General features: G+C 31.6%; 1 protein-coding gene across 2 annotated transcripts in view; it reads left to right on the top strand.

Moving 5' to 3' along the window:
- The window catches only part of LOC134715742 (probable E3 ubiquitin-protein ligase HECTD2), a 43,261-nt gene that overhangs the window by 2,620 nt on the left and 18,711 nt on the right, over positions 1-21,930 (top strand). Inside the window, exons 2-7 of one of the 2 annotated variants that reach the window (XM_063578140.1) lie at positions 3,591-3,925; positions 5,423-5,525; positions 7,880-7,969; positions 15,322-15,383; positions 16,622-16,651; positions 18,475-18,520. In XM_063578140.1, the coding sequence (XP_063434210.1) occupies positions 3,591-3,925; positions 5,423-5,525; positions 7,880-7,969; positions 15,322-15,383; positions 16,622-16,651; positions 18,475-18,520 (666 nt within the window). The remainder of the gene's footprint in view (positions 1-3,590; positions 3,926-5,422; positions 5,526-7,879; positions 7,970-15,321; positions 15,384-16,621; positions 16,652-18,474; positions 18,521-21,930) is intronic. The other variant, XM_063578142.1, reaches the window with a different exon arrangement.

Here is a 21,930-nt window from a genome sequence, read left to right as displayed (position 1 = left end):
TGTGCTATTTCACATTTCTTAATCAGTATGAGAAAAAAATTCTCCTCACTAGTGAAATATCTGTTCTTGGCAAATGATTGCAATTGAGAGAAATTTAAGTTTGACGTCAAATTTCTTTGGTTTTGTCTGAATTTTCCTATTGTGATGTCATGAAAAAAGGTGTCTATGCAGGGGCGTAGCTAGAAAGAAATGATGTGGAAGCAACTACCGCGAGATATTATAAACCAGCGTACGTGTTCGGCATCGAACAACCTCCTAGTTGAATTCGTCAAAATTACATGCCAGGTCAGTTTTGAATGTTTCAGACAATATTGAGACTTGTTCGTTTGGGATATTTCCTACAACGTACACGATAAAGAAGCGATTTTCTGATAATACTTGATGCGACTCCACTCTCCTGTTCCCTTATCACATGTTCTATGAACGCAAAAAATAATGAGACTTTCCAATACTGTTTTGGCGTGGTTGCATAATGATTGGCCCCGGTAGTCTGTTGGCGTGGTTGCAGGGTGATTAGTCTGTCGACCTCGGCATATTTTTAACGATATCAAAGGATCTGATAATTCTAATGCCGATTGGTACATCTCATTCCATACTGATGAACTGTACACTGTAAAATGTGCTTCATGAGTTCATTACTACATGTCATAGACTGAGTATTACAAATTTAAATCTTGTAAAAGATACAAGTTACCTTCCGATTTTGTCATAATCTCCACACAAAAAAAATGTTTTGAAACCAAATGCCGTTATTTAATGATATTTCATCAATTAAAAAAGTGACAACATAGGTGTTTCCTTTGACATTCAATTTATAAATTTTTATTTTGCCATTTCTTTCTTGCATGCCGAATCAATGTATACACAACTGCGTGTTCGCATATAGGGAGCGGCTACGATATTTTTCTGCATGACTCGAACACTTGTTACTAGGTTGTCAAACTAATATCCGGGATAGATGAAAAGACACAAACAGTCTCCGAACTTTGAACAAATATCTTAATCATAATACCTGTAGTCTTAGATAATACATGCATCACTCTGTCCGATTCCGATTGACCAACTCATCTCTCTCTTTTCTCTGTTCTGATTTGTTTTGTTCTGTTCTGTTTTGTTTTTTTTGAAAACGATGTGGATGCACATGCTGTCATGCCTCCGGGTAGCTACGCCCCTGCCATGTTTAATGACGTAACATAAAAAGTACACAAATTTCCTAAAATATTTGAAAAAGAAGGTTAAAAATCATCGGAGAAACAGATTGCGCCACTATACATGCTATAACTTGTGTATTTCTATATTTTCCCACTCTCAACAGTTGAATTTAAATAATATGAAAAGCTCAGCAAGCCATGCACTTTAAATATTAAAATTTAACTGTCTCAAGGGCAGAAATATTGTAGCACACTTGTTGCAGTTGTTCATGTTGTTGAATCTATGTTTCATTGTAAGATAATTATTTTTCACTAAAAGGGCTTAAGATTAATTGTTTATTAATTAGCATGCATTGATTAGAAAGTAACCATCTTGAAGCATCAGTATGAAGTACTGTAGCTACATGAACCCCTTCCTTTACAGAAGTTTTTTTTAACAATGTTTTACAGTAATTCTTGTTTACCTATATGTATATATGTACAAATAATTATACCAGTTAGGCCATAGACATGATAAAAGAAAAAGGTTTGTTTGTTAATCAGATATGCATGAAGAGTAATTAAACATCTGACACATCAATTTCTCTTTGCTGAAAAAAAGAAGAAAATTTCTACCTACCTATTAAACCACTGTCTTTACCTTTGGGTAGGGTTTGGGCAAACAAAAATATTTTTAAGTGTGGCCTTAATTATACAATATAAACACACTATAAAGGTCTAGTACATTTAGTATTACTGTATAAAAAGCCTGCTTAATATTTAGTACTGAACTTCTATATCTGATTTATATGATTCATTTCCTCAGAAACATATTATGAACAACATTATGATTTACATTATACATTGTAAATGATAATGAATATGATGATGGTATCCCTTGGTGGAAAATTTATCTAAAAGGTGGATTTTTATGACTTTCATCTACCATACATTTTTTTACCTACCAACTGTTACTATTTGCAGGGGATTTCAACCATGGAGGCTCCCAATTTGAAATTTTGAAAGAGCAATTTTGTCCACAATTCTAAACAAAACAATTAATTTTACAATGACTTTAGGCTTATTAAAGTATGAAGAAACCAAAAAAAAAACCAACATTAAAATGTATTTGAAAGCCCCCTTGAAGGTGTTTTTTGGACTATGACAGCCATCTTGCACACAAAACCCCCATGGACATTTTAAAAAGTTGGCAGGTATGATCCACTTCCCTGTGGTGGATAGTACTGTCTCTGACTTGTTTTAATTGTAATCACTTTTGCCTAAACTGGGGTTGTGATTTCCATTCCAGCCTGTAGCAGGTGTTTTGGACCCCTGGATCTCCTTTGACCTAATTAGAATTGGTATACAGTTTTTTGTTGAAAGTCAGTTCTTTCTAGACACTAGGGCTTTCTCCACCAATAAAAAATGGCTGTCACGAAACAGTTAATTAAGCTTGCTGAAAGTGATGTGAAAACCAAACAATCCATAAAAACTGATTTATATGATGAGAAAGTATGAAAGTAGATCTAGATGCATACCTGCTGACATTTAGACAATCATATATTAAATTATTAGCTTGTGATCGCATTGTTTTGTCAGTATCTATATTTTCATGTAAATGTTAGCTACATGTATAGGCAGATGAAACCTTATGATTACTTTATATACAGCTGTGAATTACCACTATGGATAAGTTACCATAGAAATATTAACACCTTTCTAAGAGTCAACCTCTCCTTTGTTTTATTAGAAATTTAAAATCAATATTCACAGTGATAATTGAAGAACTATTATAGTGAAATAATATCATAATTTTAGGACATTCATTTTTGTTGGTATGTACCTCAGTGTAAGAATAATACTTATAAAATATCTTTCAATGTCATGTATAAATTATATTGGTTCACTTAGAGCATAAACCATTTCAATCTTAATTATTTTTCTTGCTCATACTTATGATTTTCCAATTCCTTTATTGCCTTTTCTTGTAATCATGATATGTACATGTGAGATTTTTCTTTCATCCATTAATCATGTTAATGTGAGCTATATTTGTATTTTTGATACTTCCTTTAATTTATTTTCTTCATCCTTTTTCTGTTCATGATCATTGAATATATTTTTGAATGAATTGCATCACATGTCAGAGAAATTACTTTTTATAAACCTATTATAAACAACAATAATTATCCATATGCAAATATGAATATTTCACTGAATTTGTACTTATTTTATTGGGCAACAGGAGGTGTGCCACATGACATACATCAAGGTCTGCCTACCCTTCATAGCATCTACGACCCCCCCTCTATTTTGGTAGGGTTTGTGCTGCTTAGTCTTCAGGTTTTTAAGAATATATGCCAAATTAAGGTTTTGATCTAGACTAGAGCATGGTAAAATGGTGTCCAATGCCCACATAAATGTTCTTGTTGTACGTATATATATCTATTTATATTTCAGGAAAGAAACAAACAGGGAGGAAGACTTCAGACAATTTCTAATTTCTTTCAAAACTTAGGATCTAATAAGAAAGGAAAAAATAAAACTGAAAAACCGTACAACTCTGCACGATCTCAACCTAGTTCATCTATGTCTGAAGATAGCAGTTCAGAGTTACCTCCCATAACAAATGGACAGATGATTAACCAGAAAAGATCCCCAAACTTTCAACTTTCTTTAACATCGAAAAGCAGAGAATCGTTAAGTCCAAGGTCATTAAGATCAGACAAGGCTACATTAAGTCCACAGAACAGACATATTTATCCAGTGAGAACAAAAAATATTGACCAGTTCTTGTGAGTTATTTTAAGTTATTTTTGTAAAATATTGATCAGTTCTTGTAAGTTATTTTAAAGTTATATTTATGTAAGTTTTTCTTTTAACCATTAGTTCTTATCAAGAGTGGATTATTACATGTACATAGCAAGGCTTCTCATGAAGATGAGTCCTAGAATCGTGACAATCAGCTGTCTATACCAATTGTATTCTGAACTAATGAACCTGAAGATGCATCCCCATTAGACAATGTTGTTCACTTCATAAGCTGAGCCCATAGTTATCATCTGACTATGTAGTTTTATTTTTTGGTACTTTTTTGTCACAAAGACTAAATCAATTAGTAGATTAAGGCAATTATAAATGTTTTTCCCACTGTCATTATCATAATAACGGTTGGACTAGCAATACTGAATAGCCAAAATGGTGGGTCCCTGGTTTCTCCATCACAAATTCTTGGTGGGAACTTGCAACAGTATTACACATGAAGCCATTAAAGAATTTATTACTCACTATAATATCAATGCATATATGATGTAATTTGGTTTTGCTAATTGTTGAAGGTGGACCATGGTTCTTCGATCAGTAATTTTCACATCTTTGTCATTTGGCATTAATGGATAGTTAGTTGTCACATAAGGAATCATACTGAATTTCCATTTATTTATTGTACAAAAAAATAACTTTGTAACCATGAAAAATGAAAGTCTGATTTAGAGATCAAAGTTCAAGAGTCAAGGGTACAAGTTCTCCTCAATGCAATAAAGTCTCATCTTTTTGAAGAAGTCTCTTGCAGCAAGACTGAACTTTTAAGTTATTTCCCTACCTTAAGGGCATACGATACAGTTTTGAATCTGTATTTACAAGTTGATGAAAATTTGCATATAGGCTATTTTTTACCTGATTAAACCAAATATGTAATAAAAAATATACCTTCATGTGCTACTTTTTGAGTAAAATGAGGTCGAAATTTTGTATATATTTGCTCAAATTCAGATTTGTGGCCGAAATTTCTTTTTCGAAAGAAAGACATAACTTTTTTGTTATAAAAGATAAACACAAATTGTTTTTTGTTATATAATCGGTAATTTCTGTATTTTATATGTATCTTAAAAATTATGCATTTTTTTCTTCAGAAATAACTCATAATTATCAAATGTTCATGAATTGCGGAAAAAAACGTCATTTTTTACTGCATGTTTATCGAAATTAAAAAAAATCCTCTATTTACAGTTTCATAAAATTTGGGTCACATAATCTCCATGCCAAATAAAACAAAATGCCGTTTTGAAAAATAGAACTCGTTTTCAAATTAAATCAGTTTGAATGATAAAAATCAGTCGAAAAATGCATCTTTTCCCGATATGTCACAGTTTGACGTCGCAAAAATAACATATTACGTTAGCAACATCATTACATTCTCTGTAACTGTATCGTATGCCCTTAAGTAATTTTCTACTATATTTATTTACACATGTATTTACTTCTGTATCAAAAGTATAATGCATTGATTTTAGGGATGATATAAAGAATGCCAAAGAAAAAGATAACTGGAAGATTGTTCAAGATTTTTATTCTACGACGTTTGATTCATTCATGGAGATTAATGCAGTTTTCAAGGTACGGTAAAATATATTCTATAAGATACGAGACCTAAACAGAAGATGTGCATAATTTGCCTTTTCAGAATCTAATGCATTCTGGGTAATATTTTCAAAAGTGTACACCAAAACGTTGTGATTGGTTAAAAATGTCCAAAACAATAGAAATTCAACCAATGACATAACGTTATTTTCATTTTGGGGTACTAACAATGAAATTACCCATAGACTTCCTTTAGATTCTGAAACGGCCAATATGTCAATGAATAAAGTGGATGAATACTGGTCTATGTAAACCCAATAATTTTCATTGATGAGCCATAGCTCACATTTCAATTGTGTTCAAATTGTTAACAGCATTGATTGTTGAGGACCCTCATATTTCTTAACAAAAAGTTATATAAATAAGATTAAGGATTATTGCCAATAAGACAACTCTCCACTGGAAATCAAATTTTAAAAAAATGACAAAGAGGTTAACATTAACATAAAGTCACAATACAGCCTTCAATAATGTGCAAATCCCTAGTTTACTTGATTGATAACATTTTTTATTACAAATTTGTTATGGGCCGGGTCATTCAAAAGATGATAGGTACTGTTTGAGCAGTTTCCACTTTCTTCAGACGTAACGACAGGCCCACTAGCCCAGGCTTGTAAAATGCCTTTTACTCATTTTGTCCAAAATTTATACATTTAAAACTCATTGTACATACATGTATATAGATTCTACTACTGTATCAGGTGTGATACAATACTTATCCACTCGAGACGGTTAAGTTTTCAAATTAAAAAAAAAAAACGTGAGGCCCGCAGAGCATTTTAAATGTTTAAAATTAAATTTTCAAGAGTGTATACATATTGAATTGCACATGATTAATGGTTAAGAATCCGTTTCTCTAATGACACTATGCAGACCATCTTAATCCTTCTTTCAATCCACCTGCAAGAATATGTGTTCTTTCGACATGATGTCACCAGACATTGTAGCCTTCTTTCATGACGTCACAATAGGAATTTCAAAGGAAAGCAAGAACAATTGACATCATAAATGAATTTTGACCAATGAATTGATGAGATTTAACATTTTAACCACATGTTGATTGAATAAAAATGATAAACAGGTCAGGAAAAGGATAAATTGTGTAAGAATTAGAGAAATATAATTAATGCTGAGGATTAGACTGGATCATTTCACATCAATTCACACATTTAAGCTCATTAAAGCTCAGGATTATAGTTAACTGGGCATATTAAGTAGACTGATTTCATAACTTTAGAACATTGTTACACTAATTTATTGACTGTCTGGGGATAAATATATAACTAGTGATCTGTTGGAAAGAATATCCTAAATCAATCACAGAGGTCATTGACTGGAATTCTAAACATAGTCAAGGTCATAACAAATAACAATGATTCAAGATAACAAGGACATATTTGATACTGTTTTGTTAACTTTGAAAGTCTGAATCGATCTGATCATCATGATGTCTTATTTCAACTCAACATGAAAAATACATGTACATTGTATTATACATTTGTATGTATTGAATTGAAAAAAGATAAATCATAGGGAATTTTGTATCAGGTGATATAGAGACAGTTTTATAATATATTTATACATCATTAAAATTGAGAATGGAAATAGGGAATGTGTCAAAGAGACAACAACCCGACCAAAATAAAAAACAACAGCAGAAGGTCACCAACAGGTCTTCAATGTAGCGAGAAATTCCCGCACCCGGAGGCGTCCTTCAGCTGGCCCCTAAACAAATATATACTAGTTCAGTGATAATGAACGCCATACTAATTTCCAAATTGTACACAAGAAACTAATATAAAAATAATACAAGACTAACAAAGGCCAGAGGCTCCTGACTTGGGACAGGCGCAAAAATGCGGCGGGGTTAAACATGTATTTACATATATAGATTTAATTGTACACAAATGCTGTAAATTAAAAATGAAAAATTGCATTTTGATATATTATTAAAAATCCTTGACCTCTGGCAAAAATGTGAATTATAAAAAACAGGATTGTAAAACTTTTATGAAGGAAAATCACTACTGAAATTATGAATGCAAATTTTTTTTTCATTGTGAACTTTGAAAGTACTTTCACAATTTTTCATAATTTAAAACATCGCTACTTTCACAATTTCGCATAATTAAAAACATTGCAATTATTTCTGAATTTACAGTAGCTGGTAGTCTGGTACAAATGATTTACATTAAATGAAAGAGAGGCATATCACAAGTAATTGTTTATAAAATGCTTTAATTTATTCCTAAAGCATGAATAAAAAGCAGTTTACACTTATGTCTCCAGAATTCCACAAAAAGATTCAATAATTAAAAGTATTTTTACAGAGAGATCCAGGAAAAGAGTACAAATCAACTGAAGACCCTGGACTCAAAATGGATTTTGTACAAATTGTATTTGACAATCTGCTAGATACAGTAAGTGTTACTTCTTTCCTTTTAATCTCATTTTGGAATGAAAATGTTTTTTTCAGGTAAGGAACGCAACATATTGTGGGGAAGGCAGAAAGATTTGAACAAAAATCAACTGACCTTATATAATTATAAGTAGCTAACTAGTGTTAAAAGGCAAAATGAAAGTAGTTTAATATTTGTGTTCAGGTCCAATTCCTTGAAGTTTATAAGGTATTATCTCATCAATCACCATATCACCACTGCATTTCGTTGTCCAATATAAAACTGTTGAGCCAATATTTGGGTTTATACATGTATGACCATCAGGATTTAGAGAGTAACTCTGGGTTAGTTTCATTATTTTTTATAGTACATTGCTATTCAACAAAACTATAAGTCTTACAGATTATAGAACTAAATTCTTGTAAGTTGTATATGAGGGTTTTTACTTTTATTTTTCCAGGCCTTTTTACTTGGCCCATTTTTCTCTATTCTTTAAACCCCATCCACACAAATTCATACAATAATTTTTTTTTCTTTTTGTTTTTTGTTATTGGGTTGATGTCTAATTATAAATACTGCACTCATCATTGTATTAATGGTGGATAGGTTCTAAACTTTGTTCTTTGATTTGTGATAATTAGATTTGTCAGAATAAAGTGATAATACTAATACGTAATGAGAATTCTGATTTTGTTAAGATAATCAAATCTAAGAGGAAGAATGTATTTCTCTTTTGTTGCAATAGGCTTTTATTTGAGGTAACTCTTATAATACCTTACTATTTGCATGAAACATAGTTGTTTGGAAAGTTAGATGGAATTATTGATTCTAAGCTAATCCATTGTTTGATTTAGACTAGGTGTTTCATAACATTTAAGTTTAAAAAGATATTTCATTCTATTTTGATGAATAATTCAAATCAATATACTTTCCCCAAGAGATATTGCACATTAAGAGGAAATTGGTGGTAAAAAGGATTTTGTGATAGAAATAACTTTTCAGTAGTCACACGTAACAAAGGAACAAAAACTGGACATTTATTCTTTTATAAATCACGAATAGATCATATGACATAGTACTGTTCATAAAGCTGTAGCTACCATATTTCTATGATAAAAGGGTTGCTTCCAGAGGCGGATTTAGCGGGGGCAGGCGGCCCATGCCCCCCCTTTTGGGGAAAAATTTGGTTGCAATAGACATATAGTCATTGACTGTAATTCTATAAACATAAAGTCATTGACTGTAATTCTATAAACATAAAGTCATTGACTGTAATTCTATAAACATAAAGTCATTGACTGTATATCAATAGACCTAAAGTCATGGACTGTATTACAATAGACATAAAGTCATTGACTGTATATCAATAGACCTAAAGTCATGGACTGTATTACAATAGACAATATCTTTGACTGTATGACAATAGACATAAAGTCATTGACTGTAATGCAATAGACTTAAAGTCATTGACTGTATTACAATAGACATAGTTATTGACTGTGATGCAAAAGACATAAAGTCATTGACTGTATTATAATAGACACAAAGTCATTTAATATTTATTGTTGATTGTTTGACAATAGACAATACAGTCACTTAATATTTATCAGTGCCTTTTATAACTGTACAATCAAAAGTGACACAGAATATCTAAGACATGAGATATAGGAAGATGTGGTATGAGCGCCAAGGAGACAACTCTCCATCCAAATAATAATGTAATTACCTGGAAATATTTTTTTCTGTTCATTACATATATACATATATATGGTATCTTATCCAACAATTTAAGATATATCAATAAATGTCAATAACTTTGGAATTATCACTCAAGATATATCATTCACCTTTTAATTAACAGTTAACAAAGTGTTATTCTACCAGCTGTTCTTTATTTATTGAACATATTAGGCCAAATACAAATATATGTGTGGTTCCAGTGACCCTATCTTCCCTACTTTTTGTCTTGAAATTACCATACCCTAAAGATTTTATTGTCATTTTTCATTAAGCACTGTTAAAGTCAGAATGATACTCCCATAGCCTCAATGTAAAAAAAAACCCATAAAATAAAAAAAATCCCTACCAACCTACCCTTACTTTTTTCAGATGTAACTGGAACCACACATGCTATTTTATTTGGCCTTCGAAGGCTATGTCTGGATTTTATCTTTAAAAAAATCATGCATTTAAACAAAATGGCTTGACTTAAATGGAATTAACATGATTTAAGGGAAATAATTCTAGAATTTTATGAAAGAAAAGATGTGCTGATCTTTGAATATTAAAAAGTCAACAAAACGTATACTCACTCTGAAACTAAATGAAAAAAGAAAGTTTGAAACATATCTTGTGTTGTTCCAACATAAATTCATATGTAGAACACAGAATAAGTAAAATGAATATTCAGTTATTTCCAACTTACAAAAGACAGATACTCATTAGAAGAAGACATTGAAGACCTGTTGGTGACCTTCTGCTGTTGTTTTTTATATGGTCGGGTTGTCTTTTTGACACATTCCCCATATCCATTCTCAATTTTATTATACCCCACGCAACCGGTTCCCACGCAACGGGTTGCGGAGGGTATAATGTTTTTGACCCGTCTGTCCGTCAGTCCTGTTTCTTGTCATCGCAACTCCTCTCAAACCACACAACAGAATTTCATGAAACCTTTTCAGATAATAAGGACATACTATGTAGTTGTGCATATCGACAGGAAATTGCGATTCAATTTTTTTTCTAGGAGTTACGCCCCTTTGAACTTATTTCCTTAAATGTACTACTACAACAGTTTGTCATCGCAACTCCTCTCAAACCACACAACAGAATTTCACGAAACCTTTTCAGATAATAAGGACATACTATGTAGTTGTGCATATCGACAGAAAATTGCGATTCAATTTTTTTTCTAGGAGTTACGCCCCTTTGAACTTATTTACTTTAATGTACTACTGCAACAGTTTGTCATCGCAACTCCTCTCAAACCACACAACAGAATTTCATGAAACCTTTTCAGATAATAAGGACATACTATGTAGTTGTGCATATCGACGGGAAATTGCGATTCAATTTTTTTTCTAGGAGTTACGCCCCTTTGAACTTATTTACTTTAATGTACTACTGCAACAGTTTGTCATCGCAACTCCTCTCAAACCACACAACAGAATTTCAAGAAACCTTTTCAGATCATATGGACATACTATGTTGTGCATATCGACGGGAAATTGTGATTTAATTTTTTTTCTAGGAGTTACGCTCCTTTGAACTTATTTACTTTAATGTACTACTGCAACAGTTTGTCATCCCAACTTCTCTCAAACCACACAACAGAATTTCATGAAACCTTTTCAGATGATAAGGACATACTATGTAGTTGTGCATATTGACGGGAAATTACGATTATTTTTTTTTTTAGGAGTTACACCCCTTTGAACTTATTTGCTTCAATGTTCTACTGCAACAGTTTGTCATCGCAACTCCTCTGAAACCACACAACAGAATTTCATGAAATTTTGTAGATAATAAGGGCATACTATTTAGATGTGCATATTGGCAGGAAATCAATTTTTCTTATACAATGAATTTTTTTTTCTTACACTTATTTAATTTCTCCAATGACAATGTGGGGACGTGGGGTATGTGAGCGTGCTCACTAAGGTTCTTTAATTTTATGACTGAGTTCACATTCAGAAAAATGCTGAAACCAAACTGTTTTGAATCACCCTAAGAGAGAAGATTGAGAGATACATTGTATATCTGAAATCTAAAACAATAAAGTCAGAAGCCTGTAGTTCAGTGGTTGTCATTGGTTCATCATCAATGGTGTCATTTTCATTTTTCGTAAAACTTGGAATGAGTTTAAGGCTGTTCATTTTCTTGTCTTAATTGATTCACATTTTTCATGTCACAGAAACAAAACAGAAAGTGTCACAATACTACTTGCTCCTTGACATATGTTTCCTTTTATTGGAGTTTTATTTATAGAAAAACTTTGTTTATCATTGTTCCTTAAATTACTTCCTTGGTTTCGCTGCTTATTCTCCAATTTATTTGTATTGTAGTCCTGTCATGTAATGTTGTAATTTTAATGTTATATTTAACATTGCCATAAAAGTGGGGGATTTAGCATGCCACAAAATCAGGTTCAATCCACCAATTCTTTTCTTAAATGTACTATAACGTTGCGCACGATGTTCATACAACACGACGTTACACCACCACGACGTAAAAGAGAGTTTTCTGAAACTTTGGATGTACATATATTCAATTTGAAAGTTTCATTTGCTTTTTTTTTATGTAGTTGGTTGATTATAAATCTGTCTCTTTTAGTTTTGTGATGTCTATTTACCATGAATTTATTTATCTGAAGTTGTGGAAATCGATCAAATAGTTTTTACCCGCTTAATTCACCTTAAAATGTTGAAGTGTCGTAAGTGATGAACTTGAAGGAAGGAAAAATGGGAAAGAAGTATGCAGTTTTCAATAAATGAATTATAACAAAACTTTAATCGCAGGCTGCTAAAATTGCTTGGTGCATATCATCTGTCATTGTAAATTTTTCATATCTTGATTCAACCCTAATACAAATATATATCCGACACTCTGCAAATAAATAAAAAAAAATTACCCTTGGTTAATTGGAATTGAATTGTATTAAAAATTTGCTTGACACATAACTTGTCGAAATGCAACCATTAAATAGAATAATTATAACCCGATCTTGAAAATTATTTTCCCAGTCATTTGAAGTTACTTGCTTTTAAAATGTACCAATCTTCTCCTGAATCGTTCGTATAATACGGGGTTACATTACTAGTAATTCAATAAAACTGTTTTTGTCGCCATTTCCGATAAGTCTTTCAGTTAACTCCGTTTCCTGCACAACATGCACCGTTGTTTTTTTTTTCGACAACCAGCATTTTTTTTTTTTATTTCACTACGCGACTCGTTTTAAGTATCAGGAATATATAAAGGAACAAATGTAACGTCGGAAAAAAAGCGTTTGTTTGAATTTTTCGACGTTTTTCGACGTTTGGACAAAATGGCTACCGTTTTGTAATGTTTCGTAGCGTTTTATTCATTTAAGACCCAAACATGCAGTTGATAAAAAAAGAAGCTAGACTTTATGTTCTTTTCGTGTATCTAACTTTTGTTTAGGTAAATTATGAATTACTTTTTGAAATATCATGTAAAAAACCCGCATTAATTGCTTTGACAAATAAAATATCAACTTGGACAAAATGGCTACCGCTTGATAAACGACTGTGTAGACATGGTTTTATGGAATCTACAATTTTTGAACTCACGAGCAATGAGGCAACTGTTTGTTCTTTCGGTAGATGTTAAAATTATTTAACCTTTTTTAGACATTTTTAGCTATGTTTACTTATAAAACTACCTTTTAGCCGTCAAGTCAATGAAAAACGTTGTTGGACATTTTTCTTATTCCAGCTTTATATGCAGCAACCGAGTCAAACGAAATACGACAAAAGAACGGCTTTAATTTAACCAAGAACGGACACGCTTCGTTGTTTCTGCCAAGTTTCGGGAAGATCAGAGAATAAGAAATAGGATCACTATACATAAGAGATAAAACACTTGTTCAAAAATGCAACGTTGGACATCCGTTTCTCATCACTTGGCGTCCGGCGTCCGGCGTCGTCCGTCGTCCTGCGTCCGTCGTCGTTAACTTTTACAAAAATCTTCTCCTCTGAAACTGCTGGGCCAAATTAATCCAAACTTGGCCATAATCATCATTGGGGTATCTAGTTTAAAAATTGTGTGGCGTGACCCCGCCAACCAACCAAGATGGCCGCCACGGCTAAAAATAGAACATAGGGGTAAAATGCAGTTTTTGGCTTATAACTCACAAACCAAAGCATTTAGAGCAAATCTGACAGGTATAAAATTGTTCATCAGGTCAAGATCTATCTGCCCTGAAATTTTCAGATGAGTCGGACAACCCGTTGTTGGGTTGCTGCCCCTGAATTGGTATTTTTAGGGGTATTTTGCTGTTTTTTGTTATTATCTTGAATATTATTATGGATAGAGATAAACTGTAAACAGCAATAATGTTCAGCAAAGTAAGATCTACAAATAAGTCAACATGACCAAAATGGTCATATGACCCCTTTAGGAGTTATTGCCCTTTATAGTCAATTTTAAACCATTTTTCGAAAAATCTTGGTAATCTTTTACAAAAATCTTCTCCTCTGAAACTACCAGGCTAAATTTAAACAAACTTGGCCGCAATCATCATTGGGGTATCTAGTTTTAAAAATGTGTGGCGTGACCCGGCCAACCAACCAAGATGGCCGCCATGGCTAAAAATAGAACATAGGGGTAAAATGCAGTTTTTGGCTTAAAACTCAAAAACCAAAGCATTTAGAGCAAATCTAACAGTGAGTAAAATTGTTTATCAGGTCAAGATCTATCTGCCATGAAATTTTCAGATGGATCGGATAATCCGCTGTTTGGTTGATGCCCTTGAATTAGTCATTTTAAGGAAATTTTGCGGTTTTTTGTTATTATCTTGAATATTATTATAGATAGAGATAAACTGTAAAGAGCAACAATGTACAGCAAAGTAAGACTTAAAAATAAGTCAACATGACCAAAATGGTCAATTGATCCCATAAGGAGTTATTGCCCTTTAAAGTCAATTTTTAACAATTTTCATAAAATTTGTAAATTTTAATTAACATTTTCGACTGAAACTCTTAGGCCAAGTTCAATATAGATAGAATGTTTGTAAGCAGCAATCATGTTCAGTAAAGTAAGATGTACAAACACATCACCATCACCAAAACACAATTTTGTCATGAATTCAAATGCGTCATTTGTTTAATATTCACATAGACCAAGGTGAGCGACACAGGCTCTTTGGAGCCTCTAGTTTCATATAGCTTTGTTGTTTTAATCCTAAAATATACTAGATATTACTAAGCATATGACCATGAGCTACAAGAACGTAAGGGAAAATATATACTGAATTAGTTTTTAAAGTGGTTAGTGTTTGTTAACATTTTATTTTGTTTAGCGGAGGAAATTTCGAAGATTCTGTTATAAATCACAGGGGTTGTAGGAACAGCGTGCGTGACGTTTATACCATTAGTCAGGAAAATGGCCATTGTTATATTCAAGTTTGTTTCTGTGTGTGCAGGTAACATTTAAATGTTGTGTTTCTGTTGTGTCTTGGTTCTCCTCTTATATTTGATGCATTTTCATCAGTTTTAGTTTGTAACCTGAATTTGTTTTTTTCTCAATCGATTTATGAATTTCGAACATCGGTATACTACTGTTGCCTTTATTAAAGATAGTTTTTTCAGCATCTATTGTACTATTTAATACTTTTTATGTTTTATTTTCAGCCTCAGGAAATACAGAAAGCAACACTGAAAGCTACCATCAACAGTTTGTTAAAAGATAAAAGGTAAGAATTCTGAAAAAAATATTTTCTATAGATCTAGAAACTGTCCTGCCTAAGACAATATCATGGTTAGTACTAAAAATAAAAAGAGAAACCTGTCTCAAAACTCCAGCATGAACCTTCTTTTTTTTCTCATGGGAAATATGTGTCTAATAGTCCAGTCAATCTGGTATAAATTTGACCCTTACCTGAAAGTAATTGCAACAGAAGATTTTTTAGTTTTAATCTTTAGCATTATACCCCAAATATACACAGAAAAAAGTCCCATAAAATCTAACTTGAGGAAGACTCAAAAAATTACCATTTAAAATTCCTATGGAGATTTGCATTGAAAAGGGAGATAACTCCTGTAAAAAAAGGCAGAAATATCGATAAAAATGGATACAAAATTATAACTTTACCACTCCTATTTATCAGAATGGATTGATTCTTGATTTTTTTAGGGGTCTTTAGAGTATAACAAACAACTCTTAAGATGTTTTCATATCTTTTATCAAGCTATAATCTAGATTTCGAAAATTAATTAGTTGACCATTTATTGAATTTTTCAACATGCAACGTAAAGAATCTCAAATTTAATAAAAATAATTAAACATGTATTCTTCTTTTTTAGATAAGTAAGTTGCTGAAAAAATATAAAATACAGATATAAACAGTACCAAATTTACACATTACTTTTTCAAAATGGTCACAAAGCTTCAAATTTGCAATTTCTTTAATGAAAAATGCACAAAAAAAATAAAACTACCCATAACACTTCTGTTTTGCACATTTCATGAACAGAAGATGAGATAATTTAGTCAAATACAAACTTATAACCCCATGAAAGTATCATACTTACGTAAATTTTAAGAAAAACAACAGAAAACTGACCAAAAAAGACTCGTTTTTGCAAGAGTTATCTCCCCTTCCAATGTTGACTTCAATAGGAAATTAAAATGCTGATTTTGTGTTTTCCTCAAGTTAGATTTTATGGGACTTTTTTCTGTGTATAAAGGGCATAATGCTATAGATTAGAACTAAAACATTTTCTATTGCAAATAGTTTGACGTTAAATCTTAGTTTGACTGGACTATAAATAAAACATTAAGCCATCTAAACTGAATGAAAACAAAAGCAATTACTGGTTGAAAGGAATTCACTAATGATACATTGGATAGTGTAAAACAACACAAAATTTTCTTAGGTTATATTTCCAGTATCTTAATTACATGTTTCCTTATTTACTTAATGCTTACCAGGAATCAAGAATCTGGGAATGGAATGATCAGGTAAAATTCATTGAATGTTGTCTTTGTCTTTTATTGTAAGTGATGTTGCCCCCTGTTATTTTTGTTATTGTCAATACTGTGAATTCAGAAATGGTGCATCCATTTATTATGATGATTGTTGAATAATTTCCAAATATGTGAAACTAATTATTGACCTTTCATGAAATGCTGCTAGTAAATTATGCTTTCACAATTCAAAGTGTGTCAATTTTTTACTTATTTTTCACTTATTCAGTGGTTATGTCAGCAATAATAAAAAAAAATAAAAAAAATCCTAATTTCCACTGAGTATGTATATACGATTCGTCCTGTACATCAATATCAAGGACATTAGGTATGGCAGCTATTATTTTCCTGAAAAGTATAAGGGAATCAAAGTATTAAATTTTTCAGTAGAGATCAATAAGTCTCAATATGCAGAGGGGTTGAGGGAAAGTGTCAAAACAATGAAAACATAGTCACTATGTCATGCTGCAATATCTTATGGTATCATAGAATGTGATGCTGTCTTAAGTTAACTTCTTAAAGATATTGTTCTGAATATGGTGTTTCATATTCAAGAAAGAAGAAGGTATTTCATATTATTCCACTGCATGTTGATTTTGATGGTGAAATCAACATTTGATTGGTTGAAACTATCACATGTGACGTCGAACAAAACTTCATATTCCCCTCTGAATATCATATTCCCCTCTGAACATCATATTCCCCTCTGTAGCTCGGGACCTTGAAAAAACAAACGTATACAAATTAATATAGTATACCCAGTAAGTAAACGAAGCATAGGCAGTGGAATAAAACATTCATTTCCCTAAGCTTCGAGAGATATGAAAATTTGTTCACCCTCGAAAAATCACATTTCCCTCGGGCCAAGCCCTCGTGAAATATGAATATTCTTGGGTGAACAAATCTTCATATCTCCCTCAGGAACAGGAAATAAATGTATAATATTCCCTGTTTAACAGGATGATATACAGGCACGGATCCAGGGGGGAGTGGTTCCAGGGGTTGGAATCCCCCCCTTTTTTTGGGACTATCAATGCATTTGAATGGGGACATGTAATAAGAACCCCCCCCCCCCCCCCCCCCCCCTTTTTTTTGTCCTGGGTTAGGACCCCCCTAAGGATCAGCCCCTGATATACGAAATTCTGAGACGAGCACTGTAAATCATACTACATTTCTCATAATGAAATGAAAGTCCTATAATGTGTATTAAACAATGTTGTTAACTTTACATTTTCTGTTCTGTATACTGTAACAGTATTTAACTAACTTTCAGCTTTACATCTAAAGGTCACACTGTTCAATGGTAAACATGTCTGTCTGGTAAGGTTTATCTGATTTTGACCTCATTTTCATGGTTATGAATGTTTCTCAGATAATAAAAGAAATAGGTCTACTGAATCTGATTTATGGCATGATTGAATGAGTATTTATCCTTTGGAAAGTTTTATCTGACCTTTACATAATTTACATGAAGCATTTGGTAATGTGAAGTTCATGTGACACTTGTTGTTAAACTTTTATCATAAAGACTTTCAACATAAATTCAATTATGACCAGTACAGCAGGTTTGACTTCAAATTCAGTCTTTGTACTTTGTATTGAAGTTCTGACTCTTGATCAAATTTTCCACTTATTTTCTGAAGAGTACTGTGGATTTACTTAATTAATCGTGGGTATCAATTTTTGTGGATTGCTGAAAATCCCATGAAACCCACGAAAAATTGATATCCAACGAATAATAATGAATCCACAGTAACCACAATTATATGTTAATTTTTTACAAATATTTAAACATTTTTTATTTTTTATTTTCCCAGGCCTCACACAAAAGATGATTTACGAGCTTACTTAGTATTGATGCAGGTAAATTGTATAATAGTCTTTTATTTGAATACATTATATTTGCATTATTTTAAAAAAGCTGAGTCTCTGTTTCATCATTAGCCAGACTGTGTTTGATAATTAATTAATCTTTTTATATCTACAATGAAATGAATTATTGTATTTGAACCTGGGTTTGTCTTGAAAGATAGTCTGTTAAAAGGGTTATTCAAAAATGCATTTACAGGAGGCAATATAAATCAATAGTTTACACATATTAATATATATCTATATATATTTTGTTGACCTTTATAAATTGTTTATTGATTCGTTTCACACTGTATTGTTTATCTTATTAATTTAAGAACAAAAACATAAACAAATTGTTGAGGAAACAAAACATTTTTTAAGTAACACTAATATTCATGATAGATGTATGAATAAATACTTCTTATTAGGGATGACATCATGTAAATGAGTACAAATGTACTCGAGTATTTTTGTATTGTTAGGTAGTACAGGGTATCAAATACCAAAAAGGATACTGCAGGACGTATTGCTTTTCTGTTAGAATGTTGCAGTCTTCTTATTCCGGGAAATAAAATATTAATCATATTATAATATGTTTTGAATGCCTGCGTTAAGTTGTCATTTAAAATATCTATGAAATATACATAGCTATGAATGATCGAGGTTACCCTTTCAAGACTTAAACTTTTACTAATCATGTCTTCGTCGTCTGAACACATCTGTACCCACAGAGCAAGTATTTTCATCAGCAGGACTTTGAGATACTTGAAACAGTCGAGACAATATTTCTTAATAAAAAAAAAATTGTTGCACCCTTTGTGTACCCTTAGAAAATAGCCAATTCTAGTCATCACCCATTTGTTGATCATGAAATAGTGTTTTTTTTAAGATTCCCAAGCACTATTGTTTGAGTACAATCATTTTTCTATAGATATTTCGAATTAATTAATTAGATTATTACCTGTTAACATAGTAGTACATGTATTAAATGAGCTATTTATTATAGTAAAAATTCCTTGGATTATTATCTAGTCCTAGATATTGAGAATGTTTTCTGAAGGAGTACTTGAGTATTGCTGGGTAAATCCTACAAGTACTCGATTAGTTAATCTTCACTGAGTTGACATCCCTACTTAATTTATTATAAGTTTCTAAATTTCTGTTAAATATCAATGACATTTTATAAAAATAACTTTATGTAGCATACATGGATTGAACAAGATCTTGGTTATCATTTTATATTAAATAAGGATATCTTTGTGGTAACCACCAGAGATGAAATGAAGTGGATGTAAGCAATTATAGGCAACTATACAGCCTTCAACAATGAGAAAAACCAATATCAAATGGTCAGCTATAGAAGCTTTAAAACATGAAACAATTCAATTGTGAAAACTAATGGCCTAATTTATAACAAAACAATTTATGAAAAACAAATATGTCAGACATGAAGCCTTGACCAACATATAGGCCTATAGATTGGAAATTAATTCAATATCTTCCAGTGAATTTATGAATCATTAAAAAGAAAATATAGGTGAAAGAAGTCTTGAAAGATTTTTATAGAATTTTATAACTTTTTGTCAATTTGGTTATAATCAATTTGTCTGCTAGGTTTTATTTTTTATTCGATAGGAAGTACATTAAATAGGTCTTCTTCATTTGATAATGGCAAATTAAAAAGAATAATTACACTGCTTGTTCCTTGTGTTTTTGTGGAATTAATTTGTTCTTTGAGTAATAAGAAAGCCAGGTGAATCAATTTTATATATATGGGATCTTTTATTATTAACCTAGCCTGGAATCAATACCTGTTGGCTTTATTGATATTTTTTTGGTACATATTTTGTTTAATTGACTCCTCCTACAGTATTTAACCCAGATCCTTGAAACTTCATAGGAAGAATGTACATATGAATTGAAGTTATGCACCTGTTATTATGAAATCGTTGAAACAATTATTTCTCTTTTTTTTTACATTGGAACTTAGTAATTTTCAACAAAATTTTTGAAAGAGGGTGCAAGTTTTAGCTTCTCGTACAGTTTTCAACCAAAATCACTCATTTGGCTTCATATAAACACTGTTCAGCATATTGAAGTAGTTCACCCATGCTGTTCTACAATAATTTCAAAAGTTTTTACAAGTTTCTGGACCTTCATGTTATTGCAGCTACATTCTTAATGTTCTACATTGATAAGTCACAAATATTGCAACCTTAGCTTGTTATTTGAGATTTTTTCCCTGATTTTTTATAATTTTAAAATTGATGTCATAAACATTTAAAAAAAAATCTACAATTATTTTAAACATATGTACTGACTAAAATGAATAAATGTGACATCTGTTGAACATAGTTCACTAATTGTTACTTTTTCAATTTACCAAAAAAAAATCTGCATAAAAAGCATGACGCAAAATGCCCTGAATAGTTCTTCCATTTCACCTCTATTTTCTGTACCGTCCTAGGTAACATTGATTGTTGTAGTAAACACAGACGTATAATTCAATACATCTATTTAATAATTGATCACTCCTTTCCAGTAATGCTCCAGATCTATGATTACAACATTAAGTAAGGGAAATACGTCTATTATATCATTGACACGTTAAATTTGTTAAACAAATATTAGGATCTTGGATGTCAACATACAATTGTCATAATTTTCATTGTAACCTTATATTGAAATTAACTTGGCATTTGAAGCTTTTTTTTAACTAGATTACTTGTTTTATTGATGTTTTAATGACTGCTTAGAGAAAATCTATAAGTAATCTAGGACTATGATTCATTTCAATGTCAAAATATAGTTCATTTTACAAGAAACAAGGATTCTACCCTATACAGAACATCCCCTTAACCTTTTAGAAAGGGGAAGTTTTTTTTTAGATGAATGAGGCAATAACTGCTATATAAATATATATTTATATAACAAGTGTCAGGTTCTATGCATGAAAATCCTGTTATTTATTTAGAGAGTTAAATGCTGTTTCTCTAATTCTTACTCAATTTAATTCTGTTTCCTGAACTGCTGACTATTTTTAATTAATCAATGTGTGATTCCTTTGATCTCAGTTCTTTATTGGTCTGAATTCGATTGTGGCATTAAGTTTTCTTGCTTTCCTCTGTAAATCTATTGTTCCTTCATGAACAAAGCCTACCATACCTGCTTTCATCAAATAGAAGGAACACATCTCTATACAGGATTGAATTTGTCTGTACAATGTATATTGTGTAACAAAATTACTAGAGAAACAGATTCCACCACAAAATCTTGTGCACTATGCAATTTATCCACTCTTTAAAGTTATGTTTACAAGTGGGTTAATATATATATAGTGTATCACACTTAATGCAGTGGTAGAAACAAACTATATTTATCTGCTTTATTAAGGCCTCTTTGGGCAGTCATGAGGAAGGTCC

Source organism: Mytilus trossulus, chromosome 4, assembly GCF_036588685.1.
Source record: "Mytilus trossulus isolate FHL-02 chromosome 4, PNRI_Mtr1.1.1.hap1, whole genome shotgun sequence".
Taxonomy (NCBI): domain Eukaryota; kingdom Metazoa; phylum Mollusca; class Bivalvia; order Mytilida; family Mytilidae; genus Mytilus; species Mytilus trossulus.
The sequence above is the reverse complement of the archived record's forward strand: the minus strand, read 5'-3'. Positions and strand labels throughout refer to the sequence as shown.